Here is a 25,899-nt window from a genome sequence, read left to right on the forward strand (position 1 = left end):
TTGTGGGGGGGGGGGGGGGGGGGGGGCTCTGACGTCATCATCATGGCTTCCAATGCTGCTTTCTCACGCTCCCGCTCTGTTCATTCATAAAAATAAAATAAAACAAACACAGCGCAGTGCGTCATGAGGAAAGGTGGTGGCGGGCAGGGGGACACGACCAAGTGGGCTTGAAGACGCAACTTTAAGATCAATAAATGGAGACTTACAAGAGCGTCAAAGGTCTAAAAATGGCAGCCAGCCAGGACAAAGGGACGCCTTGGACGTCATCGCCACTGGACTTGTCAATGTGCGTGTTTTTCTGTGTAAGTGTGTGCGTGCGTGTGTGTGTGTGTGTGTGTGTGTGTCAGGAGAAGCGTCAGCACCTCCTGCTCTTCCTTTGGCCTGAAGGGAGACAAAACACAGTGTGTCACATGTACGCATAAAGAAAGGACACAGAAGAGACCCAAAAAACAAATGCCCCCCCGAATGCCGACGTGCAGGATGATTGACATCCCGATGCAAGAGCGGCCACGGCAACGATTCTTTTTTTTTCTTCTTCTTCAAGTCAGACGATGTGCAAAAATGTGTCCACTGCAGTGCCAGGGTTTTTGTCATTGTCACTCGAATTTCAGGACGCACACAATATTGACTTTTAGGACTACATCAAACATCAATTCAGCGTGAGAAACATCAGACCGTCTTCTTTCACCAGAAAAAAAGGAGTTAATTCCTACATGATATAGGTCTGGAGTTATCTGAGTTTGAAATGGGGGCGACTGTACAAAACATGTCACAATCGTCGGAACCTAGAATCAATTGTTGTTGCGGATCAGGCTAAAAAGGGCCTAGATTGCGAAACAAAACAAAAATGATCCTAAAATATTTTAAAAAGAACATTTTGCGTGTGCATGTTCACGCATAGACACGTGACACACACATACAAAAAATAGATTCTTCCAAAAATGACTAAAAAATGCAAATCGAAGCCAGTGATTATGATTCCCCAGCTATGGGGTGTTGACACTCATATTTTGGTCATAACTCTATTGATGTATTTATTTATTTGTGAGTATGCGTGTATGGATGCATTTATTTAATTTATTTATGTATATGTGTCTATGGGTGTATTTATCTATATATGCATTTACATATTGACGTATTTATTTATTTGTGTACATGTATATTTCTGTTAATATTTTCACGTACATATTTCTTTATTTTTCGGGTGGTCCTGATTTTTACAGTCAAATGCATAAAACGCAACAGGGCATATTAGATGAATAGCAACGAACTCAATTCAAACGAATCATTCCTGCGTGCTTGAGTGAATAAAATGACGAGACAAACGGCGTCGATATTTATCATCAATATTGAATCAAATCCGTTCCGAATGTCGTGTACTCCCGCGTGCGTGTTTTGTGATTTCGTCATGCGTGACATGAGCGAGGCCCAAAAATGACACAAGCTATCCCGCAGCTCTGCACTCTGGAAGCAGGGTGCAAGCCACCCAAAGAGGTCACCCCGCAACCCCCAACGGCGGCTCGGTTCTTATTTGGACCGGAATCAGATCCAAAGCGTGTCCGTGGGCAGGCGTCGCCATTTGTCACGAGCGAGCGCGCGGGCGAGCCAAGCCAAAGCGTGTCAAGCTAGCGCAAAGGAGGACGAGAACGTCTTAAGAAATCACGTCATGTCAACGGGGGATGAAAACAACAACAATGTCGGCCAGGACACTTTTTTTAGGGGGGGCTCAACTAAAAGGCACAACTTTATACCGAAGCGACACAGACTTGTTTGGTCACGCCATTCAGACACTCTGAGCCACGTCAGTGAAAATCACGAGCAATTTCATTGACGCGGAGATTTTATGCATACAAAATCGCCGCCTGTGTTGATCCCAACAAGTACGACAAACACGAAAAACATTTGACGCCGAACGAACAAGCGCATTTTAGAACGCTGTTAAGCTTGCGAGATTACGGCGCCTCCCGCTTCCTGTTTGACTTTTATTCTGAAACCCACTCGCGGCATTTCCGATGCACCGCCTCGCGGACAGGGCGGAATATCATTCCAGTCGTTTCGTCAATCCTCATGACGCGATATGAGCTGCCAAAGGCGTCGTTGATATTTTTTGAGTGACAATGTCAACTCATTGGAGTATCGCTGACACACCACATTGAAATTTTATTGAACGTTAATGGCAGGCCTGCACTGAAGCCAAACTATGAAGAGGGCTGAGGAAATCCATTTTGGAGCTGGGGGGGGGGGGGTGTCCTGGACCACTAGCATTTAATTGCGGGACACTTAATAGCTAAGCTAAGGTTCTCTTTGAACAGTCACAAAAATGCGCTTTGCTTAGCAAATCCAGCGTGACTCAGATGGTGTCAATCAATTCCGGGATCAGAACGTGCTCACCACAAGCTGGAACAAATCATCAGCGGAAAAAGTGCCATTGTATTGCTCTTGGGAGGGCGATACAATAAATAAACAAATACAAATCCAGATCTGACATTCATACTAAAAATGATGTATTCATGTATTTGTTGTTTTTTATTATTTTAAATATTGTTGTTATTTTTATGATTTCGATTATTTATGTATTTATAATGTATTAAATTGTTTTCTTTTTTTTATTATAATATAGTTACTCTTTTTGGGGGGCAAGAAGGTCAAAAGTCACCTCAGAAAGGGTTGGAGGACTCCGGGGAAGGTGGTTGAGAGACGGTGGTGGGCAAAGGGAGGATCTTGTGCTTCCGAAGAAGATGGACCATGACGGTGTTGCAAACGTTCTGCTCCTCCAGCATCTTTGGACCTGGGGGGACGCTGGCAAAGAGACAACACTCGACTTTGTCAAACGCCGCCATCTAGCGGCCACGATGGCGCATAGCGCAAACGTCATTTGATTGGACGGCAGCGTCTCGAGATCCGAAAGAGCCAATTGATCATTTGATCGATCATTTTACAAAATATTACTTATGGAAAATGTATTTTTTCAAGGGGGATGTCATTGGATTTTTCCCCCTTAAAGTCTAAATTGGAAAAAAAGACCGTTAAATAGTGTGAGGGGGAGGTCACCATGGCAACAAGGCAGCCACCTAGGTGCGAATGGCTACCATTTTGTCATCGTTACTTTTGACGTCATCGGTATGTGAATTCACATGAGCGAAGGCGACGTCATCAAAATCTCCCAACGTGTAAAAATAAGAGCGGCTTCGCCAAGGCCACATGAGGCTCAAACAAGCCCCAACCGCCATTTTAATTGCCTCCCATTGACCCAAAGTAAAGTTCAGACGTCGCGTAGCGGCGCGGCACGGCACGGCACGGCACCCCATTAGGCAGCATTCAAGGTCCCCCTGAACGACTTACTGAAAGATGCAAGGTCCGAAAACGGTGGCGAGCTTGTCCACCGTCATGCGATTCAATTGGCTGTAAGCCGCCACCCTGGAAAGGAAGTCGGCAAAGTACAAGAGGACGGCCAGGTTGTCATCCGGAATGCGGCACAGGTGTTTTTTCAACGACAAGTTCAACTGGGCCTCGTCTGGATTGGCTAAAAAAAGAAAAGACTGGGAATCGGACACAGCGCGGCCATTTTACAGTAGGGCGGATGCACTTAAAATGCCCATAAAAAGTCAGACATTGCTCGCTCAAATCACAAAATACATCACAATTCTTTACAAAATAAAAGCGAGAGAGGCCACGGCAGTTGGAGATTTGACCTCTGAAGCTCTGCACGAGATTCCTGCGTTGGTACTCGGGCACGATGGGGTCAGGCAGTTGTTGAAAAAAGAGCTTGAGGAGCGAAGCCACAGTGGACACTTGTTCCAAGTCCAGGTTGACTTTCTCGCCACGATCCAGCCGTCGTCTCAGTTGGTGGATCTTGACCACCGAGCCCCCCACGCAAAAAAGATCTTTGGAGTCCATCGCTAAACGACAAGACAAAGGAAAACGGCAGTCATAAACACGCGGGGGGATGACTCACAAGTGGACGCGGCGCCGCGGCGGTTACCGTTTTTCTCCAAAAACTCCACCATATCTCTTAAGACGAGGGGGACGCCTTGAATCGTCTTCCCGTGTTGTCGCAGGGTCTGTAGGGAAATGCCAAATACGCACGCAGGCCCCACTCCAGATTTTGGGACCCGCGCAGGAGTTGTTGAATCCGGATTGAAATGGAGTCTGAACCACAGCCTTATCGCCGAAGACTTTTCACGCTGTCAAGGAGAGAAGATAACATTATGTGAACGGTCATGGCTGGCCGTATATTTTAGCTACAGAGACACTCCTGGTTTGACTACATCGGCACACGTTCATAATGTGAAATTCCAAAGATCACTAACTATGATTCTAAAGCAAAATATATTCAAGATTCAAACTGTAAACATCACAATGGTGTTGGGGCGGGCGGGCAGGTGTGCCATCATGTTCGTGGTGAAAAAATGAAAACGTTTTGTCTTTCAGTGAAAATTACAGTAAATCGTTTCGAAACGACTGACCGTTTCGACACCTCCAAATGTAAAAAATGCGGAAATAAGCGATGGTAGTTTTACTTACGTAGAATAATGAAAGTTTTTCTCCCATGTTTAATGCATTAGCATCAAGCACTGGACGCTTGCTGCTATTTGTGTTGCGTTTCTTTATTTGCTGCCATTTCCTCTCAGCGAATGTCGCCGAACGTTTTTCAGGATATTTTGAATGCGTTCTTCAATTGATAATAGCTCGAGGCAGCCATTTTGTAACGATTAGGGACTAATTAATGAGGTCATCTTTGGCTGCACACCACCCCTAAAAAAATCTATCGAACAACATACTAATTCACCACAACTTTCGCTAAAAAAACTAAGTAACGCACAAGCGGTTTTAAAGGAAAACGGATACTAAACTGCAAGACGTCGGAGCCAAAAGCACGCGCGACTTTACGAACGCTTACAACTTCCGGGTTTAAGACGGAAACGTAAATAATGACATTTCGACAGGTTATTTTTGGTGTTATCTGTTAATTTACACGTAATTAATGGCGTCGCGTGCGCGTGACCCATTTCTTTGAAAGTGGCGTAATGTCGACGCTTTGTTTGAAGAACGCTGGCGTTATCGCGGTCAGCCACTTCCGTGTTTGACGACGTAATAAACCACGCCCGTAATTCACGTCACGGCTGTGTGATTAGCATAAATGACATGTAAATAAACAGTGTTAGCTTGGGGGATGATCTCGTATCGTAATTAAATTAAAATTAAACGTTTTGGGGGTGTGGTAGGAAGCAGGTGTACCAGAATAAAACACATTAAATTAAAAAAAACTGAAAACCTGTCAACTATGAGGTAAGCATTCATAAACATTTATACATAAAAAATGTACGTGCTACTGCAACTATTTTCAATGGTCACCTGACCAACATTCAGGTGATCCTGAAAAACCTACCTGTGATTATATATATAAACACACACGTCTAATTTAAGACATAATTTATAAATCGACAGCCAGGGGCATGTATACAAGTTTCTAGTACATGGGACTTAAACCAGTGCGAATACAAAAAGTATGTCGAATAAAACAACAAATCTGTGCAGATACTAACATACACACAAAAAATGCACGCTAAAGGACCAGCCTGGTCAAAACAATCCCAAAAGGAGATGGGGGAAAAATAAGCATTTCATGTGCTGATCCTTAACAAAAAGGATACATTAGGTACACTTGATGGAAAGTGAAAACAAAAATTCAACACAGACATAAAAAAATATGGTTAAATGAATGCCGCCGATGGTGTCAATCAATACGCGGCGGTGTCTCTTTACGTCAGAGCTCAGTGGATTGTGCAGGTGTGGCACATGGTTGGGTATTCGCCTTTGAAAAGTGGGTGGGGGGGAACCCGGGACAAAGCAAGGTGTGTGCATTGTCCATTGCCCATCAGCAGTGCTTTTGTTGTGTACAAGGTGCAATTCAAGTGTACATCATAAATAATAATAAACGGTACTCATTCACTGCCAGACGATGTGCAAAAAAATGTGTCCAATCCAGTGTCAGGGCTTTTGTCATTCTCACTCAAATTGCAGGACCCATAGAATATTGAGTTTTAGGACGACATAAACATTTAACGTAGCGCAAGAAACCTTTGACTCTCTTCTTTCATCAGAAAAAAAAGAGTTACTTCCTAAATGACATGGGTCTGGAGTTATCTGAGCTTGAAATGGGGGCGGCTGTACAAAACAATACAATGCATACATCTTGGTGAACATGGCACTTTAACAACAGCAGAAGCTGGACTAAAGCGCTATCACGGAAAAAAGGCAAATGCTGCCCCCTTGTGGAAAAGAAAAAACATTGCCTGAGGTCCCAAGCATGAAAAAACAAAAGCCAAACAGTTTTGGGGAATGGCGGTGAATGAGTTAAGCGTGTTTTTTTGTTTTGTTTTCAGTCGTTTCAAGTTCAAGAGCCGTTTGGGGACTCCACGGTCGATTGGCAGCGCCTCGTAAAATGAGGCTATAAAAAGAAGAGAGCGCCACCTACGGCGCTGTTGTTCCTTCAGCTGATGTGCAATGTGTGTTTGGCCGTGAACCTGAGAAATGCAAGCCAGGTTTCCCCCTACAAGATGGAAACCCGGCAGCAGTTGCCAGGGGGGCAAAGCAAGCGTGCTCTTCAACGGTCGCCGAGCGCCCCAGCGTGCTCGCCGTCTTCACGCCACAGAGGCCACCTTGTCGCAGTTGCCGGTGTACTGGACGTCCGGCCGGGCGTCGTCGGGCGAGGCTTTCCCCCTTCGGCAAGGCAGCGTGAAGAGGAAGAGAACCAGCGCTCCCAGCAAAACGCAGCTGCCGCTGAAGTAGAACGCCAAGTTGTAAGACTGCGTCCAGTCAAAGAACCAACCTAAAAAGGTGACGATTGATGGAGTTATTTATTCTTACCATGATAAATATTAGAAATACGTATTCTATATTCATGCCTTTTCAGGAAGTGGGGTCCAGTTTCATGAAACAAAGCCAGTTTGGGGGCGCTTAGGTCCCATGTATTGTGGATGACTTTTGAATTTATTTATGTATGTACAGTAAAGTCTGGGTATGGGATATATCGATAGTCCCGGTTATATCGATACTATTTCTATGCACGCACGGAGAAAATTACATGCAAACAGGGTCGGATATATCGATAGTCCCGGTTATATCGATATTTTTTCCGACTCCCTTGAATATCGATATAACGAGACTTTACTGTATGTCTATTGTTTATTAATGAATTTATTCATGAAATGATTGATTAATTGGTTACTTCATTAAATTAATTACGTAATTATTTAAAAGTGCATTCATTTATGATCAATTAACTAATTAAATGATTGATTATTTTTTAATACAGTAAATAATTAGTTACATAATTAACAATTCATTTAATTATTATTCATTACTTTACTAATTAAATGAGCTATTAATTTGTTACTAACTATATAGTTACATAATTAATTCAGCATCTTATTAATTTAGCAACTAATGTATTTATTATTAGTTAACTAATTACATGTTTGGCTAATTATGCAATACATTAATTAGTTGCATAATTAAGTCACTCGTTTATTTATTTACTATGTGGTTTATTCATAAATTTACTAATTGAATGACGAGTGGCTTAATTGATGAATTGCATCATGAATGGCTTATTTTTTTTTGTTAATTTCTTGACTTTTGGAAGGACAATTCTCCGATGTCATTTTGTTGCCGCGCTGGGGCCACATTGTAGTTGCGGTTCCCTCTCAAGGGCCAACATGAATTTGGGGAAGCCATTAGAAGGTTTCTTCCTCTCCTTCTTCACATATGACATTTAGAGCGCACAACAACATATTCCAATGTAAAGTCGAGAATAATGACTGCTTTACATCCAAAAAGATGACATTTTGGTGAGGATTTTGGCAAGCGCGATGGCATTTCACAAGTTTGATTTGCGGGCCGAAAGAATGAATGCGGCGGGCCTTGACTGTGACAGCGGCGCCCTATGTAGCGAAAGGATGACTTACCGACAACGGGCGGTCCCAGCATGATGCCAAAGCCGCCGAAGAACATGACGATTCCGTGGGCTTGCGTCAGCCTGTCCAAGCCCACGGTCTGGGTGGTCACGTAGGAAGTGATGGACCAGTTGCCCGAAAAGAAACCCAGCGCGGCCGACGCCAGCTGCAGCCCCGAGTAGCTGGGAATGACGGGGATCAGCAAGAGCGCCACCCCCCCGGCGAACACGCTCAAGGCGTACAGGTAGATGCCGTCGATCCAGCTCACGTCCGCCAGGACGCCCAGCGCCAGCTTGCCGGCGCAGGTGGCCACGGCGCCGACGGACACCAGGGGGATGGCGGCCACTTCTTCCACGAAGCCCCGGCTCTGCGCCACGTCCTCGATCAGCAGCACCGGCGGGAAGGCTCCCAGGCTGAACAGGAAGACGGCGACGCAGAAGGCCACCATGCTTTGGTTTTGAAGCAGCTCGTACGTGGAGCTCATGTAGTCGCGGTAGGCCCGCTTCTTTCTGGTCAGGGCCTTCGTCACGCCGCTTCTCGTTTGGACGCCGCCGTCCGGGGTGATGAAAAGCTCCTTCCCCGTCGGGTTTTTAGACGCGGCGGCGGTGGTGGCAGAACCCGGCGCCGTCAGCTGCCGTTGGGTGTTGCGTTCCAGGGCCGCCCGGCGTTTCAGGTAGTAGCCCGGCATGTCCAGGGGCCTCATGAAGCCAGCGCAGGCCATCAGGTTGAGAGCCACGGCGCCGATGATCAGGAGGCAGCCGTCCAGGCCGTACACAACGATCAGCTCGTTCTGGGCCGTGGCGTAGATGAAGGCGCCCACGCTGGTGCCTGGAGGGGTGAAAAGTGTGTATGCCAAACGTTAATTTCCCATAGGAGAACATTAAAAGGAGAATAAACCGTTCCCAGGTCCCCATAATACATTTCATTTATAAGCGCCTTTCAAAACTCTCAAGGACACTAAAAATGGGTACAAGATCGGAGATGGAGATTCAATGGCGTTGGTCTTCATTTGCGGCGTTTGGGTGCAAACTCCACGCGAGAAACACCAAGGTTGTGATAGTTCATTCAAACTAACAAAATAACTCAAGTGGAAAAATGATATTTTTAGAATACATAAAAAAATTAAAAATACCACTCTAAATTACATTAATTAAAAGAAAAGTACAAAACTAAACGGGCTGAAACTATAGAAAACTAAAACTGCAACAAAACTGTCATTTTGTCCTTGTAAATTAATATATTTAAAAAATCAGATGACATGTATTTATAATAAAATAAAACTAACACTAAAACTAAACATTTTCCAAAAATAAATAAATATTTATTAGACCATATTTTGTGATTTATTCATTTTTGCACAACAAATACTGCAAAAAATCTTTAAAAAAATGAGAAAATAAAACAAACACTGAAACTAAGTATTTTCCAAAGATTAAAAAAGTAGACCATATTTTGTCATAAGTATTTTCCAAAAATAACCAAATTTGCTCCAAAAAATGTGACAGTCAAAATGAAACAACAAATGACCTTGAATGAAAAATACTAAACTCTTCTAATCCTGAGGTTATTTTATTGGGGTTTGCTCAAGATTACCCCTACTCTCCCCCGCCTCATTCCTGCAGTCCCCTCGAATGAATATGAAATAAAATAAATATGACAGTCAGAATGGCTTCCTGCGTCAATCTGGGTGCGGACGTGGACTTTAAACAGGAAGCGACGAGCTCGGGATGGACGTCACCCCAATCGTGCCATTCGCGGCCATTTTGAAAGCGGCGAGCGCGGCCCCGCAGGCAGCCGTCCGCATTTGGCTCCTTTGGCCGACACGAGGTTAGACGGCGGATTTCGAGATAACCCGAATCTTTCAACAAGTAAATGGGTGTCGACCCCCGGAAGGAAGTTCCCCACCCCCCGTTTGGCAAGCGGCGACGCAGACGTAAAAACAGTCAACACGCACAACCGGAGAAGAGCGGGAGGAGGCATGAGCGCTACCTGTGGTGACGATGCCCAGGGCGAGGCCGCGTCGCTTGTCAAAATACTGACAGGTGATCGTCAAGGTGGCGGCGTAGACCAGACCGCAGCCCAGACCTAACGTGACGTGTAGACAAAAAAGGCAGACAAGAGGCGTCAGAGCAATTTTCATCCGTCATGAAAAACAAGAAATGTTTTTTTGTTGCAAGCTAGACGGGGGCTCTTTCTGGAGAAATTGCGTTTATGGTCGCGTGAAATGATGAATGAAAAATCATTTGGAAAGATTTGGAGTCAAATTGGTGGTTTTTGTGTCATTGGGATGGATTTTTTTATTTATATATTTTAATATATATAAATTTTTTATTGTCTTTTTTTATGAATGGTGTGAATAATCGGTTTTGTTGAGGGTATCATTTTGAAAGAATTTTCACATTTTGTATCATCGTCAATGAAGACAAATTTGGGATTTTCGTGGTCGCATTTTTTGTGGAGTTTTTGGTGTCTGGGAATTTTTGGCGTGTTGTCTGGCCAGCGCTTTATTGGCACCCCCGGCAAAAAAAAAAAAAAAAAAAACAGTTGAACACATTTGGGAATGGCGCTACATATCATGCTTTTCAATTCCCGAATAAATTCTGGAATGGCAGTGAATGAGTTAAATGCCCCCCCCCCCCCCCCCCCCCCCCCCCAACTCTCTTACCGACAACGACGCCGTAGGAGAAGATGAGGAACTGGACGTTGGGAGCGAAGGCACTGAGCATCAAGCCGCCGGCCACCATGACGCCGCTGAAGAAGGTGACGGGGCGAGCGCCAAAGTTGTCCACGCAGGCGCTGCACACGGGACCTATGACCAGAAATATGGGGGGGGGGGGGGGGATTGATGACCTTTCATTTTGGATGCAAATGCAAACAATGCAACAATGTTTTTTTTGCAATTAGTCTTATTGTGTTTCAAGTTGTGAAAAATGGGGCAGGCAACTTTATGGCCAGAGTTGTGTCTGCCCTGGTGTCCGCTAACTTTTTGTCATGAGTTTCAGACACTGATCCTCTGCATTGAGACTGCTCTTTCACTCATTTGAGTACATGTCACTTGATCATATCAGATTTCAATGGACTGTCAGACATTTATCAAGAAAATATTTTTTAAAAATGGCGATTATGATTCATCTTGCTCACCTGACATTACACAAATTGTCATCTTTGAAGGAAGATGAGGTTTTTTTTCATTTATTCACCGTGTCGAAATGTTGCATTTACAGTAAAGTCTGGTTATATCGATATCGGATATATCGATAGTCCCGGTTATATCGATACTATTTCTATGCACGCACGGAGAAAATTACATGCAAACAGGATCGGATATATCGATAGTCCCGGTTATAGCGATATTTTTTCGGACTCCCTTGAATATCGATATAACGAGACTTTACTGTATTTTCCTTGTCAGTTGAATATTTGGCTGAGACTTACTGACTGTCGCCGTTTGACATTTTGCTTCTAAATATGTATTGGCATTAGCGCTTGTCCTAGTTAGCCCCTCACCTAAAGCTGTGTGGTTAGAAAGCCATCGTCTCACTCGCCCTTTGTTTGCTTTTCCGTGTCGACTCAATCGTGGCAACTCAGCAAAAGCCACTAAGTGCTCATTAAAGCGGCGTCTCGTTTTGCCTCCCACCCACTTGCAAACGCGACAGAAAACACCCGCTGGCTCACCGACATTATTTTTAAGCCCTCCAAATTTGAAGTAAAACATAATCACTGTTTTTGTAGTTTTCATATGACCGTTTGAAATTTTGGTTAGGATTTTAGCAAGCCTGATGGAATTTCACAAGTTTGATTTGCTTTTGCGGGCCCAATAAAATGACGCGGTGGGCCGCATTTGGCCCCAGGGCCTTGACTTTCACACCCGTCTTATACGGTAATAAGTGAATGAAGTGCTGCTGCCACAAGTGACATTTTTGTTGATTGTCTTGATATTTTTTCCTCAAATTTACATTAGTGATGAACTACATCATTATCTTTTTTTTGCCAGTTGTGTCCCAAAATAATGCAAGCAATTTGTAAGAAACAGCAATGGCATCCCGATGGCGCCTCGAGACGAGCGACGGTGCGCTACTCACTGGCAATGAGGCCCACTCCGGCCACCAGGGAGCCCACCCAGGCCGTCAGGCCCTTCCCCTCTTGGAAAGCTTGCAGCCACTCCGGGTACAGGACGCCCACCGACTGCGGGGAGCCGTAAGCCAGCAGCTGGGCCAGGAAGGAGGCCACCACGATGGCCCACCCCCAGCCGCCGTCCAACGCTCTGGAAGCCATTTTGGCAATGTCGTCGCTGCCCGATGGGTGAGGAAGTGGCTACCTGTGGGGAAGTAGATATTAACTCATTCACTGCCATTCACTCATTCGGGAATTGAAAATATGACGTGGAGGGCCATCCCTGAATTTATTCCGGTTTCTTTTTTTTTTTTTTTTTCATGCTTACCGCTGGACAGACCTCTGGCAATCTTTTTTGCCTTCCACAAGGGGACAGCATTTCCCATTTTCTCATGTTAGCGCTATGTTCCAGCTTCAGCTGTACTTAAAGCACCATATCAACCAATATGTATGTCTTGCATTGTATTTTGTACATCCACCCTCATTTCAAGCTCACTCACAACTCCAGATCCTTATAATTTAGGAATTAACTCTTTTTCTGGTGAAGGGTTTTTCTGATTTCAGGTTTTTAACGCTGTATTGAATGTTTATGTAGTCCTAAAACTCAATATTCTGTGGGTCCTGGAATTTGAGTGCCAATGACAAGAACCCTGGCATTGGAATGGACACACTTTTGCACGTCTGGCAATTCATGAGTTAACACCCGTTTTACCATTGAATGTAATGTATTTTGAAATATCAAAAGTATGATGGGGTCAAGCGAGTGATACGGTTGTAAAATAGTCGCCTGGATTAGGGTTTCAAATGAGGGTTTTCAAAACCGGTGTGGGGATTTCGGATTCAAATTTGACGTTTCCAAAATAGGCTCAGCGCTCTTATTCAAATCTGAATGCTTAACAACTTTTGCTAAGTAACATTCAGTCAACCCGTTTTCCCTCCAATCAATTCATTTCATACATGTTCAGTCTTATCGGGAGACTCCCGATTTTGACCACAATACTCCTAATCGTCATCAAATGGTGAGCATAGTTTTTGGAATGTTTCTGTGCCGATGACCATTTTGTGTTTGGGAGCCTTTTACTGAGCGAGTTGCTTGTTCTGTAGCCACAAAGGGACATTAGTCTTCTTGTGCCAGTCCCAAGCCGACATAAATACAGAGGGTTGTGTCAGGAAGGGCATCCGACGTCAAAGCTTGGCCAAAACAAACATGCCAATCAAACCCCTGAAGATGGAGGACACTGATTGGCTGTGGCGACCCCGTCAAGGGAATAGAAGACTCACAATACTCACTTTAGAAAGCAACTATTGACACAATACAGATACAGTAAAATCTCGTTATATCGACATCGGATATATCGATAGTCCCGGTTATATCGATACTATTTCTATGCACGCACGAAGAAAATTATATGCAAACAGGGTCGGATATATCGATAGTCCCGGTTATATCGATATTTTTTCGGACTCCCTTGAATATCGATATAACGAGACTTTACTGTAGTTCATTTCTTACATTTTTATACTAAGTAAATCAATAAATAAACCATGTTTATGTTTTATTGACTTCTGATTGACACTTTTGTAACGCTCACATTATTTTAACACGTACCACAGAGCCGCGAGTACGAAAGTCTCCCGATTTATGATTTCTGAAATTTAACATATACGTATGTCATTTTTTAAAATCGTCGACCTGCTTCAACCCCTCCATGTCCCCCCTAATCGTTTTTTACGAACGCACCACTGCGGCAAACAGCGGACGAGCATTTGTTGACCAAAACAATGCTGGGTCTCTTGGTCAGTTGTCACGCTTCGTCACATTTCAAGTCAAGGCAACGCGGGAGAATCTTTGTGAAGCGTTTATATTTTTAATTATTAAATTACCCCTCCCCATTTGGTGTGCTTATTTTGTTTGTATCCAAATGCAGGCGGTACTTACCTCAAGAGAAGCCGCTGGTCGTGGTGGCGTTTGCTTGTTCTTCGCGGCAACTTTCCATGGAGGATGGAGACTTCCCGGATGGGAAAACGACCTGCGCTTTTGTAGTCAAAGGGCTGGGGGGAGGACGACGACATCAAGCGGGGAGAAAAACAAACAACCCGAGCCTTATTTTGCTCACGTCTCCGTCGAGGAGGTGTCGACTGGACGCCGTACATCGACGTACTGCGCCTCCGGCGGCTTCTTCTAGTCTTCCTCCTCCTCCTTCGTCTTGTCGTTTCCTGGCCGCTTTATGGCCGGCGAGCAAACCGGTTCGAAGCTGTTCTCGCCGGCCGCTAAGGAGCTCGGCTACCCGAAAGCACGTGGATGCTAGCTTTTTTTCTTAATGAGTCAGGAACGACACACCTGCTTTTATAAATAATCAGTATATAATAATAATAATACAGTTAATTTCTAAGTGCCCGTCAAAACTCTCAATAGTTGTTTTATAAAGTGAGTATTGTGAATATTGTAGTCAAAATTGGAAGTCTTAATTGTGACACTTAACTTTTTAATAATAAAAATTAAATAATAAAACACAACTTATGTTTTCCTCGTATTTTATAAGTTTTTTCAACCGTTTTGAATAATGTACGGCGTACTACAACTTTTATACGAGGGGAAAAAAATAAAGATTGTGAACCGATCTTCTGACGACCATTTTGGCTCCAATCCAGTTAGTTTCAACTGCCAGTAGCCAACAAGGCTGACGCCGATCGCTACTATTGTCGCGGCAAGCCAACACGAGTCATCCTCAATCTTAAATATAATGTTTTATTGCTGCGTACAGTCAGATTGATAAAAGCGTAACGTGCACATGCGCGGTAAGCTGTCTGCGTTTCGCTTGTGTTAGCGTTTTTTTAATCATTTCAAATAATGTACGGCGTACTACAACTTTTCTATGGAAATTGTAATCATTTATAAGGGTGGCTATCACCTCAGGTTGACAGTTATGGCAATGATATCAAGACATAAAGTTCACATTAAATATGGAGAATAAAAGCACTAGTTAGTTCATGGGTGTCAAAGTAAAGGCCCCTGTTGCCAAATCTGGCCCGTCACATCATTGATGTCTTTTGGGATCTTTATATACTGTCATATTTTTTCCATTCTATTTTATTGGATGGCTTATTTCCAACCTTGCTGCTGCTGTTGAATGAAACAATAAGAGCATAACCTTTGACGTTTTGTTGCCGATTGATGGTTTGAAGCGCCTCCCCCCACCAGATTCCTGGACGTGAGCGACCGGGTATCCTGCTAGCCGCGTGGTCTCCATCTGGTTCCAACTGGTCACGTTAAGGCCACTTGTGAGCACTGCCTCTTGTTCCCGTCACTTTTCCTGGCAGGAGGGAGATTACAAGCTTTCATTCTTTTCTGGGGGAAAAAAATTGAGCAAAGCGTCGCCATGGGAGCAGAAAAAGTCATGTGGAATGTTATCTGACTCCCCCCAAGGCCAAGCCGTTGCCCACCGGAGGAGCTTTCTTTCATCAAGGTTGAGTTCCTACGAAACCATACGTGAAGGTTCAGCTAAGGTGTCACCTTGTTGTGACAAACGTGAAATCATTTCACTTGAAACAATTGAACAGTAAGCAGGTTATCTTACGTGTAATACCGAGAACACGTTACGCACCTGATTTTTCCATCTGAAATGAGCCCGTTTTGAATGGGGTTTAGCTGCACGTGCACTGGGAATCATCCAAAATGCTTCGCTAATGCTAATTATTTCGCCTATATAATTATTTGTCATGTCTTTTTTATGATGGTACTCGTGCAGCGTGTTCTACCGAAGACAAATTACTTGTATGTTCTACACGCTTGGACGATTGTGATTGTGATTTAGCGTTAGCATTAGGCGAGCAGACAACGGAGGTCTTAAATTGGGGAATTCCCACTCGTAATTGAAGTTTAGAATGAATATACTTTCTTCATATTTTTTTATTCTTATTGTATTTCAAGTAAAAACAGACCGTCGCCACAAGTTTTGCGTTAGCATTAAGCTAGTTGGCCATTTTGGTCGTACTGGACTTGGAGAGAGAACATTTCTGCATATTGTATTTAAAGTAAAAAGAGAGTTACCACAACAGTGTTTAGCGTTAGCATTAAGCTAATTGGCTATTTTGGTAGTACTGTACTGTGAGAGAAACCATTTTTTTCATATCGCATTGAAAGTAAAAAGAGAGTTTCCACAACAGAGTTTAGCATTAGCATGAAGCTAGCAGACAATGGCGGCCTTAAATTTGGAAAGCATAACACTTTTTTTTGGTTTTGTTGACAGTAAACGTAAACAAAAAAGACAAGAAAGAGCTTGAACCTATTTTTTCAGGATTAGTTCAAGCTTACGTGATATTTATGGTGAACCGTGTGCCATCATCGACAAAGCTAATAGCTAATAACTGTGACAGTAACAACTGTAAGTAAAGAATCTGCTTTAAATTAAAGCTAATAGCTGTTTGTCTGACATTTTGTAACCTTTCGACTTCAACCAAAATATTTCAAAAAACATATGTAAGAGTAGAAGTTGATCTGAAATACAGTCTGTTGTTTCACTTGGATCTGCGGCAAGCTCACAGCACGGGCCGATTCCAATGGAGAGCGCGAACGTCCTGCAGAGGGTTTACATGAGCTTGGCCTTCGCCTCGCTGAGAGCAAGACGGGAAGCCGCTGCAGCCTGTTGTTGTTCTCCTCCCATTGGGGCTGGCGGATGGAGGCTGGCGGGCAACTGCAACAAACGCAAATCACACGCTCATGTAGGGAAAGGCAGAAAAACAAGTCGCTGAGACGCGCGGGTGTATTTCGAAAGGTACCTTTGACTTTTGTAGGAGTAGACGGGAGGGAGGGCTGGTAGGGACCGCGCCCCACCCCCGGAGGTTCCTACGCATCATTGGAAGATGAGCAGAGGATTGATCGTGGGAACCAAAGTGACTTCAGGGTGCTTTCGGACAATATGTTGCAATTCCATCACTTGGAAAGTGACACACTTGATGATAAACGTAGCAGCACTTAACTCATTCACGAATGTATTCGAGGATTGAAAAAATTTAAATATAATACATTTCATTTCTAAGCGCCTTTGAAAACTCTTTACAGTCACAGGATAGATATTTTTTCTGCGGGTGAGCAGTGGCAGCAACAGGTCAAAGCGCCATTCCCGATTTTTTTCGGGTTTTGACTTTTTCATGGTTGGGTGCGGATAAAGTGCTTCCACAAGGGGGCGGCATTCCCTTTTTGTCCATGTTAGCGCTTTGTTCCAGCTTCAGCTGTTGTTAAAGCGCTATAATAATATAATACATTTAATTTATAAGCTTCTTTCAAAACTCTCAAGGTCACTTTACAGTCACAGGATCAGTTTTTCTGTGGGTGAGCAGCGGCAGCCACACGCGCCACCATTCACTCAACCCAGAAGTAAATACAGGTAACATCCGACTAACGACCGAGCAAACTAGTATATAAACCAATATGTATGTATCGCGTTATATTTTGGACAGTCGCCTCCATTTCAAGCTCAGATAACTCCAGACCCATATCATTTAGGAATTAACTCTTTTTTCTGATGAAAGAAGAGAGTCAAATATTTCTTACGCTGCATTGAATGTTTATGTAGTCTGAAAACTCAATATTCTGAGGGTCCTTCAATTTGACTGTAAATGACAACAACCCTGGCACTGGAGTGGATACATATTTGCACGTTTGGCAGTGCTCTTCATTCTTCTCTTCATTTCATAAAAAAAAGGATTAAAAAAAAGCCCAAACGTTTCATCTTCAGAGATTTTAATCATACATAGAAATTTAGTTTTGACAGTACCATTCATTTTGAATGTTTGAGCGCGATGTGTATTTAGTGTAAAGAGCGCAATGTGTGTTTTTATTTTCAGTTTTTTTTTGCCATTATCTGATGATGATAAAGCAATGACAAATACACCAGAGAGAGAAAGAGAAGATCCAAGAGTACATGACTAAGTAACACCTTTGACTACATTGTTATAGAACAACTTAAAGGCGACATTTATTTGCGGTGATGCAACGGGGAGGACCGGCCCCCCCCCCCCCCCCAAATTAAGTCAAAACCTCTGCGGGAACAAAAATAGCGTCAACGTGGACTTTGGTGACAGATCACGGCCGATCTTGTCAAATGGAGGAGGCGGGCCGCTGCTAGTGTCTGTGTGTGGCGGTGGAGGTCACACAGGGGTTAATAGACATGATTGCAATGGAACGCCGCGTTATAAGGCGGAAAAACAATCCATCAGAGACGGCCGTACATCCATCTGCCGAGCCAAACATCCATCTAGCGCAAAAACAAAACCACAACTCCTGAAAACAAAAACAAAAAAAAAAAGCCACCGTGAAGCTCCATCCGTCCATCCGTGCTCTTTTGTGCTATCTGAAAAGCGTCACAGCAACGAAAAAAATAATCCAAAACACACACGACGGGCGAGTGGAACGGATAATTCGGCCGACGGAGTCCTAGAAGCGCTCTTTTTTTTTTTTCAGTACATCCATTGAGGAGCCATTTGGGAAAACGCCGCCGCGGGCGTTTAAGCCGCGTGGCTGTTTTGCTTGTGAGCGCTTCTTTCCGAGCTTGCTAATGATGGAAAGCTGCTGCGGCGCCATAAGACGGAGACGACGGGTGTGTGTGCGTGCGTGCGTGCGTGCAAGCGAGCTAGCTAGCGAGCTAAGCGGTGTTAAGGCTGCGGGGGAGGCGCCTGCGACACGGCCGCCGGGGAGGACATGGACTGGACCATGGGCTGCGGGGGCGGCGGAGGCTGAGGCTGCAGGGCTCCCGAGTGCGTGTTGGGGGACGGCGGGGGGGTCGGACGTTTGAATTTGTCGGGGCTGGCGCTTCTCCTTGGCGAGGGCCTCTGCGCCAGTCAGAGAGAGAGAAAAACAGAGAAGGAATGAGCACAATGTGAAAGAAGGTGAAAAAGAAAAGGTAGCTAGCGACGGCGGCTCACCGCTACGGAGTGGGAGGAGCTTCCGTGGACGTGCAGGGCGGGGCTGTTGTAGTGCGAGATGGCGGCTCTGGACAGAGTGGCCGGCGGGGTGAAGCCCACCGTGTGGCTGCCGTACGAAAGACCTGCGCCCAACGGGAAGTCAGAGTTGCTCACTCGGGGCCGCATTTGCACGTCAGACAGCCATTTTGGAATGCCTGCCTCAACAATAATTGACGCGGACAACCTCGGTTCACCGTCCGGATGGGCGGCGCTTGCTAGCGGAAAGCTACGTGAAATAAATTAGCGTTTTTAGCAATCCATCAGCGAGTGATATGTCAGCTAGCTAGCAGTATGTAAGCTAACTAGCGATATGTCAGCTAGCTAGCTATCAAACCTATCTATTTCTGAATCACGATGTGGCATGTGAAGTTCAACAGGACGTGATTACGCGGCTACTCGACACTGGGAAAGCCCTGACGCAATTGCGGGCAAATAAAATCTTGTAGTTTCTTGCTTCCGGTGCAAAGATTAGCCTCCAACATGAAACAGCAGGTCAACAGGATGCTGATGTGAAGAAATGACAATCATCATAAAAAAAAAAAATAATAATAATAAGGGCTGTTATGTAAGGTGCAATTTATGATATTTGCTTTTTATGAATCGTATGATAGCTGATAATAAATAAAGCGCCTTGGCGTCTGGGCTCTCCTTCTTTCTGGCTGCTCGGCCGGCGGCCATCTTACCAGGAGAGATGGGGCGGCTGGAGCTGGGGGAAGGCGTGTACGGGATGGGGCTGGACACCGTCCTCGCTCGCAGGCCCTGCGCCGACATCTCGTTGAAGTACCTGATCAAGTAATTGCCAAAAAGAAAAGAGATCAAGAAAAGCAAACAAGCAACAAGCTATCGCGATCATTTTTAGACAAAATGTTCACAAGGGCTGCCGGGAAAATGGCCGCCGGGCCGCGGCTTGGGCACCCCCGTTTTGACCGCAATAAGGATTTTATGTGTTCTTGCGATGACGTCACATTGTGGACATTTATTGGGTACGCGATGTTACGTAACGCAAGTGTTTGGCTACACGCCGGATTGATTAATAATAGGAAGTGACGCAATGGCGATATGTAATATTGATGGCATGCGAAGGCTGACAAGATGAGGTGCAACAGTTTGAAGAAAAATAATTAATGACAAATAAAAAGAAGCGGTCACACATGTTTCTTCCGTGGTCTTAATTTGTGGGGGACGCCGTGAAAAACAAAATGGAGGACGCACCGCTCGTCGTCCATCTCCAGGCTGGACTCGCTCTCCGACAACTGTCTGCAGAGGGCCTCCCGACGTTCCATCTCCCTCTGGAGTTTCCTCTGCAGCCTGATGTTCTCCTCCCTCATGTGTCGCTCCTCCTCGATGTACTGCGCCCGTTTCTCCGTGTCTGAGCGGGAGAGACGAAACAAAAATGGCCCTTTCCGTCATCATAAGCAGCAGCTATGTATTGGCTTGCTAGCTAGCTTTCTATCTATTTGTCTTACTATTCCATCTGAGTTACTTCCGAGTTGAGTGAACGCTGGCGCGGGTGGCTGCCGCTGCTCACCCAAAGAAAAACTTATCCCGTGACTGTAAAGTGACCTGGAGAGTTTTGAAAGGCGCTTACAAATGAAATGGATTATTATTATTATAATAAACAAAATGGTTTTCCCACGACTTCAAGTTCAGCTAAGTGCTCCCTCTGGTGGCCAACATGAAAAATAACAACAAGAGAGGAACTCTGGCTTACAACAATAATAATAATAATAATAATAATCCATTTAATTTATAACCACCTTTCAAAACTCAAGGTTAGGCTAATTAATCGCCACTAACTCGGGGGGGGGGAGGCAAATATACTCTGGAAAGTTTGTGCATCAAATTAACTCATTCACTGCCAGACAATGTGCAAAAATGTGTCCACTCCAGTGCCAGGGTCAAACGTTTTGTGCTCCAGAATGTACTACGGTGATTTGAATAGGACGAAAATGTCTGCAAGCATTTGTCAGAGCTATGCATTGCGCTCAACAGCATCATTTGACTTGGAGGCGCACCTGCTTTCAAACACGCCAACATGGCCGTCCGTCTAAATGTGGAATTTGACGCCAGCCGTCACGCGATTGGGAAAGTGGACTTACGCTGCAGCTCGGTGGTGCGCAAGCTTTTCTTCAGCCTCTCCACCTCGTTCTTGAGGAAACGGATATGCCGCATCATGTTCTCCGGCGAGTCGATCTCCATGGAGACGTCTCGCGGGGACGGAGGGGCCGACACGGGCTGGTCCAACTTCTCCTGAAGGATCCTGGACAGTAAAATTCGGTCAGACCACAATGAAATACATGTAACATCTGACTTACGACCACCCGTACTTACGACCGCGACCTCCAGACCCCATTTTTCAAATGTTATTTCTACGCTTGGCATCGCAACGCGCCAGCAGGCCGTGTGATGGCACCAGAGGGGGAGTTTGCGAGTCATTTAGTAGTTTCAGAGTCTCTATTCAACATTTTGAATGGATTTCGACTTACGACCATTTTGACTTACGACCGTCTGGTCGGAACCGAACTCAGTCGCAAGTCGGATGTTACCTGTATGAAGAAATCAAAAGCAAGGGGCGCAATACCGTTGGAGACATTTCTGGTTTTGACCGGACATTAGCTACCTTTTCTCCGCTTCTAGCTTGTCCATCCTCTTCCAAAGTCGGTTGACCAGGGCTTCTTGTTCCTGCTCCAATGTGTTCTCCAGGTCGATCTTTTCCCGCCTCAACTGGAAGGGGCAAAAGAAAGTCGTATTCAGAGTGTTGATGCCACATTTGACATCTTAGCGTTGGTCCAAAAAAATGGACACTGCCGGGGACAAAAACAAACATTTGACTCACTCATTTGGTTTGGGTGGAGGCGCTGAGGGGAGTTTGCAGGAAATTGTGACCATTTTACTCACTTCCTCAACGTTGTCAATTCTCGCGAAAAACATTGAAGTGCGCCGGGAACAGGAACACAAAGGCCTGCCCGGCGAGGCCAAATTTGAAAATGGCGCCTCTCAAAATCACAAGTGGAGGTCAGCGGCACCGCATTGACACTCATTTCATCAAAAGGAGCTCCATGAAGTGGCTCGGGCATCTAATGGAGATGCCTTACGGGATGAGGTGACCCACGTGCCTCTTGGTAGAAGCCCCGTGGATGACCCAGAACAGCTTTCCCAAATGTTTTTTTTTCAAAATCTATAATGACCCCTAAATAATCAAACAAAAAAGGATAATAAATCAATAAAATCTTACCTGCTCCAGAGTCAGCTGCTTGGAGATGGTCTCGTTCTCCATCTTCTTAATCTTCTTCATGAGCTTGTTGACCTGGAATTCCTGTTCCTGCTCCAGGTGCTGTTCCAGTTCGGCCTTCTCGTGCTGGAGCTAAAACCAAGAGTCACTCGTCAAGTATTTGGAGAGAGGAGAGCGGAAAACATCCCCAAGACGAGATGCGAGAACCAAGACGAGAGAAAAAAAAAAAAAAAAAAAAAAAAAAAAAAAATCAGACTAGACCCTCTGCACCCTGCCCACCACCCTTTCCAGCGGCGGAGACTAATTCCTTGTGTTCTACATATTTTGCTTATAAAGACGAGTCTGATTCTGAGAAACGGACCAAATAAGCGACGCATGGGAGTCACACCGGAGACCTGTGATGTCATCTGTGATGTCGTTGGCACGTGACACAATTTGGACAAGATGCGGCAGTGTAGCAGGAATTTGGAAATCGTATGATCGCAAAAAAAAAACGGAGCTGTCAAAAGTGTTTGAAAAGCCAGCCAATGAAAATGGGGGCTTGTGAAGCGCTCAGTTCCAGCCTGCGGCGTCTCAAGGCGAGTCTGAGGATGTCAAGGCAGAGCCGATTGAGCTCAAGATGGCCGCCGCAAGGTTCTGGCAAACAGCCCGAGCCCAACGTCAAGCGTGACAAGAGTAGAAAAAGAAAGAAAAAGACAGCCATCGCGTAACATTCTTGATGTATGTATAATGTGCATCATTCGGTGCTAAATAAGATCAGCAAAGGGAAAATCTGCTCAACCGCCCTCTGATTTGTTTGAACTCATCCACTGCCAGATAATGTGCAAAAATGTGTCCACTCCAGTGCCAGGGTTTTTGTCATTTTCACTCAAATTCCAGGACTTCCAGGAATATTGAGTTCTAGGACTACATAAACATTCAATTCAGCACAAAAAAAAAACTTAGACGCTCTGCTTTCATTACAAAAATGTGTTAATCCCTAAATTATATGGGTCTGGAGTTATCTGAGCTTGAAATGGGGGCGGCTGTACAAAATACAACACATCCGTATTGATTTATATAGTGCTTTAACAGCAGCCGAACAGAGCGTTAACATGAACAAAAGGCAGATGCTGCCCCCCCCTGGAAGGGAAAAACATTGCCAGAGGTCCGACCAGTGCTTTATCGGCACCCCCGCAAGAAAAACTACATCCCAAACAAATTCGGGAATGGTGATCCACGTCATGCTGAATTTTCAATTCGGGAATGGCAGTGAACGAGTTAATATTTCAAACTATTTTCTATGATGTCCTTGCGTTTGACTTTTATTTGATTTTTTTTTTACTCATTGTCATATTTTCCTCCATCCCAAAAAATGTATTTTGCTTCATTTCAACAGGAAAAGTTTAATTTTTTTACATTGGAGAAAACTATTACACCCATCCTACATACATCTATTAGATCACAGGTGTCAAAGTCGCGGCCCGCGGGCCAAATCTGGCCCGCCACATCAATTTATTCGGCCCGCGAAAGCAAATCCAACTTGTGAAATTCCATCATGCTTGCTAAAGTCCTAACCAAAATTTCAAATAGTCGCATGTAAACCACAATATCAGGCATTGGTTTTTTTTTCACTTCAAATTTGAAAACGAGTCATTAATGAATTTGGCTAACTCACTTGCATGAGCTTCCTGGAAAGCTCGTTGGTGAGAAACTCCTCCTCCTTCTCGTAGTTGACGGCCAGGGTCTCCTTCTCCTTCTGGAGGGCTTGGATCTTCTTGAACAAGGTGTTGCTGATGAATTCCTCTTCCTGCTCCGCTCGCGCTTGCTAACGGGGCGGGGGGCACACAACCGCATTCAATGTTAGCGGATTGACAACGCCAGCCGCCGCCGTGTAAAATGAAAGCATCTTCTCCAAATCTTCGCCAAATCGTCAGTTAGGAATCAAAAAAGTGGTGTCGGTTGTCCTTTACGTTATTACAGTAATGGAAGCCTCGAAAGAAATAGGAGGAGGGTGACATGGGAGGTAGCAGACACATAAATGAATCATCCCTTTTACGGGACCTGGAATGACTCAAAAGGCCACCCGGGATGAACCTCACCTCGACCCTCCCGGAGAGGGCAGCGGGTGTTGCATCGACATATGAGCCTCGCCTCTCGGCTTAGCTCGGCCTACATACTTGCCTTGCCTTCCCGTCTCGGCATCGGTTACACGCTAATGTCCAAGATATTTGATGTTGCAGCTCAATGTCGATCGACACGTTTGGAGCGTGTCGGCCATTTCGCTCTGTACCCCTCCGCCCCCCTTCATTAATGACTTCGTAAGGTGTCAACGCGACACCTTACGGGTACCGGAGATGAGCTATAATGAGGGTGATAGGGAAACAAAACAAAGCCCGAATTAGCTGTGTGGCTAACCGCTGGCCGGCCAACCCCAACGTAGACGGGAGCACGCACGTTATCCTAGCGTAGCAACATGACCAAATCGCTAATACATCACGACTGGGGCGTGTTGGGGAATTCGAACACACGCGTGACACGCGTTACGTGATGATATTGATGATTAAAAATGCGATGAAAAACGCCGTGTATGGTTAGCTACATGACAAAAGAACAATGGTGCGTATCGATCAGGTTGTGTCATGTGTGTTAGCCCGTAAGCTAATTAGCTAAGGCTACTCACAATAGTGACGCTAGCTTTGCGCAGGTCCCGATTCTCCTCCTGCAAGGCTTTGCACTTGAGTTTAAACGTCTCCAGTTCGATTTTGAGAACTTTGTTCTCCTGCTGAAGCGACGCCAGTCGGTTGGTGAGCTCTTCCAAGCGAAACTGCGAGATGACGATGCTCGGCTTGCCCGAGTTGGAAGCGCAGGTCGTCATCGGGGTGGCCGAGCTGCTGCCCGCGCCGTCGGTGTCGCTCTCGCTCGCGCTGTCCGCCATGGCGAATGTGAGCAGGAGAGCGAAGAACGTCGACGCAGAAAAAGACGAGCGGAGTTTCCGCGCAGTTCGACCCCTGCGTCGCGTCACCCAGGCCGGGGCGACTCGGTGACAGCGCCCCGGTGTGGACGTTTCTATAAACGCGGCGAGTCATTGGAAATGTTCCGCTTCTCGTACGTCATAAAGACGAAGCGAGCTAGCCAGAAAGTCACTCGAGTCAAGGCATGCAAAGCCTTCTCTGCTTGCCTAAAAATATCGGAATCGAGGTCTGTTCTTAGTTACATTTTGTCCATGAATTCTTATGGAATAATTCTAAATTGTCTTTAGGATTTCTTTAATTACTTTGCCCCTGTTGTGCTGCTTCCATGTGTGTATTTTCCTATTAACCAATCACATTTCAGCTATCATTTGCTGCCAGGGTCACGAATCTAGATGGACACCTTCACAATCAGTTTGCATCAAATGTGTCGATCAAACTGTTGCTTTCACCAATCAGATTTCGAGTTGGCAACTCGGGGTGGGTACAAACGCCTTCTTGAAGGCGCTGGGCAACGTCAGAGTTTTCGCAAACCTTGATTGGCTAATCGCTAGCCAATCATAGTTTGCTTATCACGAGCCGCGCTGGCTATCTTACTGGTCAAAGCTAGCATACTGTGTCAGTCGCGAGCTGTATCAACAAATATATTGTGTTGATTTAACTGCAGTTTGTCAACCCACAA

The 25,899-nt window shown here is 45.1% G+C and overlaps 3 protein-coding genes across 3 annotated transcripts; all 3 read right to left on the minus strand.

Moving 5' to 3' along the window:
* Positions 1-8: 8 nt before the first annotated feature.
* Positions 9-5,059, minus strand: LOC148889750 (protein FAM13A-like). The gene is made up of 7 exons (XM_089012800.1): positions 4,525-5,059; positions 3,983-4,184; positions 3,693-3,899; positions 3,343-3,523; positions 2,657-2,799; positions 207-381; positions 9-76 (listed from the first exon to the last, which is right to left on the minus strand). Exons 1-5 carry the CDS (start codon positions 4,549-4,551, stop codon positions 2,658-2,660), a joined length of 759 nt encoding a protein of 252 aa, XP_088868926.1. The 5' UTR covers positions 4,552-5,059; the 3' UTR covers positions 9-76; positions 207-381; position 2,657.
* Positions 5,060-5,290: 231 nt separating this feature from the next.
* LOC148889751 (monocarboxylate transporter 9-like) lies at positions 5,291-14,676 on the minus strand. The gene is made up of 6 exons (XM_089012779.1): positions 14,011-14,676; positions 12,041-12,276; positions 10,624-10,767; positions 9,948-10,043; positions 7,971-8,786; positions 5,291-6,832 (listed from the first exon to the last, which is right to left on the minus strand). Exons 2-6 carry the CDS (start codon positions 12,231-12,233, stop codon positions 6,645-6,647), a joined length of 1,437 nt encoding a protein of 478 aa, XP_088868905.1. The 5' UTR covers positions 12,234-12,276; positions 14,011-14,676; the 3' UTR covers positions 5,291-6,644.
* A 3,121-nt stretch (positions 14,677-17,797) lies between these two features.
* Positions 17,798-25,298, minus strand: LOC148889752 (coiled-coil domain-containing protein 6-like). The gene is made up of 9 exons (XM_089012791.1): positions 24,929-25,298; positions 23,924-24,073; positions 22,270-22,398; positions 21,655-21,758; positions 21,134-21,294; positions 20,247-20,403; positions 19,718-19,818; positions 18,996-19,117; positions 17,798-18,902 (listed from the first exon to the last, which is right to left on the minus strand). Exons 1-9 carry the CDS (start codon positions 25,181-25,183, stop codon positions 18,726-18,728), a joined length of 1,356 nt encoding a protein of 451 aa, XP_088868917.1. The 5' UTR covers positions 25,184-25,298; the 3' UTR covers positions 17,798-18,725.
* Between the last annotated feature and the right edge of the window lie 601 nt (positions 25,299-25,899).

Source organism: Hippocampus bargibanti, linkage group LG13, assembly GCF_051943395.1.
Source record: "Hippocampus bargibanti isolate YZ-2025 linkage group LG13, ASM5194339v1, whole genome shotgun sequence".
Classification (NCBI taxonomy): Eukaryota; Metazoa; Chordata; class Actinopteri; order Syngnathiformes; family Syngnathidae; genus Hippocampus; species Hippocampus bargibanti.

Bases quoted from the DNA above. Each gene is read 5' to 3' on its own strand.
- LOC148889750 (XM_089012800.1), bottom strand. From the start codon at position 4,551: ATGGGAGAAAAACTTTCATTATTCTAC. The intron at 3,900-3,982 runs GTAACCGCCGCG...CTTGTCGTTTAG, and splicing joins GGAGTTTTTGGAGAAAAACG to CGATGGACTCCAAAGATCTT. The intron at 2,800-3,342 runs GTAAGTCGTTCA...TCTCTTTGCCAG, and splicing joins TTCGGACCTTGCATCTTTCA to CGTCCCCCCAGGTCCAAAGA.
- LOC148889751 (XM_089012779.1), bottom strand. From the start codon at position 12,233: ATGGCTTCCAGAGCGTTGGACGGCGGCTGGGGGTGGGCCATCGTGGTG. The intron at 10,768-12,040 runs GTGAGTAGCGCA...TTCTGGTCATAG, and splicing joins CGGAGTGGGCCTCATTGCCA to GTCCCGTGTGCAGCGCCTGC. The intron at 6,833-7,970 runs GTAAGTCATCCT...TCACCTTTTTAG, and splicing joins GCTGGGACCGCCCGTTGTCG to GTTGGTTCTTTGACTGGACG.
- LOC148889752 (XM_089012791.1), bottom strand. From the start codon at position 25,183: ATGGCGGACAGCGCGAGCGAGAGCGACACCGACGGCGCGGGCAGCAGC. The intron at 24,074-24,928 runs GTGAGTAGCCTT...CCGCCCCGTTAG, and splicing joins GCAAAGCTAGCGTCACTATT to CAAGCGCGAGCGGAGCAGGA. The intron at 20,404-21,133 runs GTAAGTCCACTT...TCTCCCGCTCAG, and splicing joins GCGCACCACCGAGCTGCAGC to ACACGGAGAAACGGGCGCAG.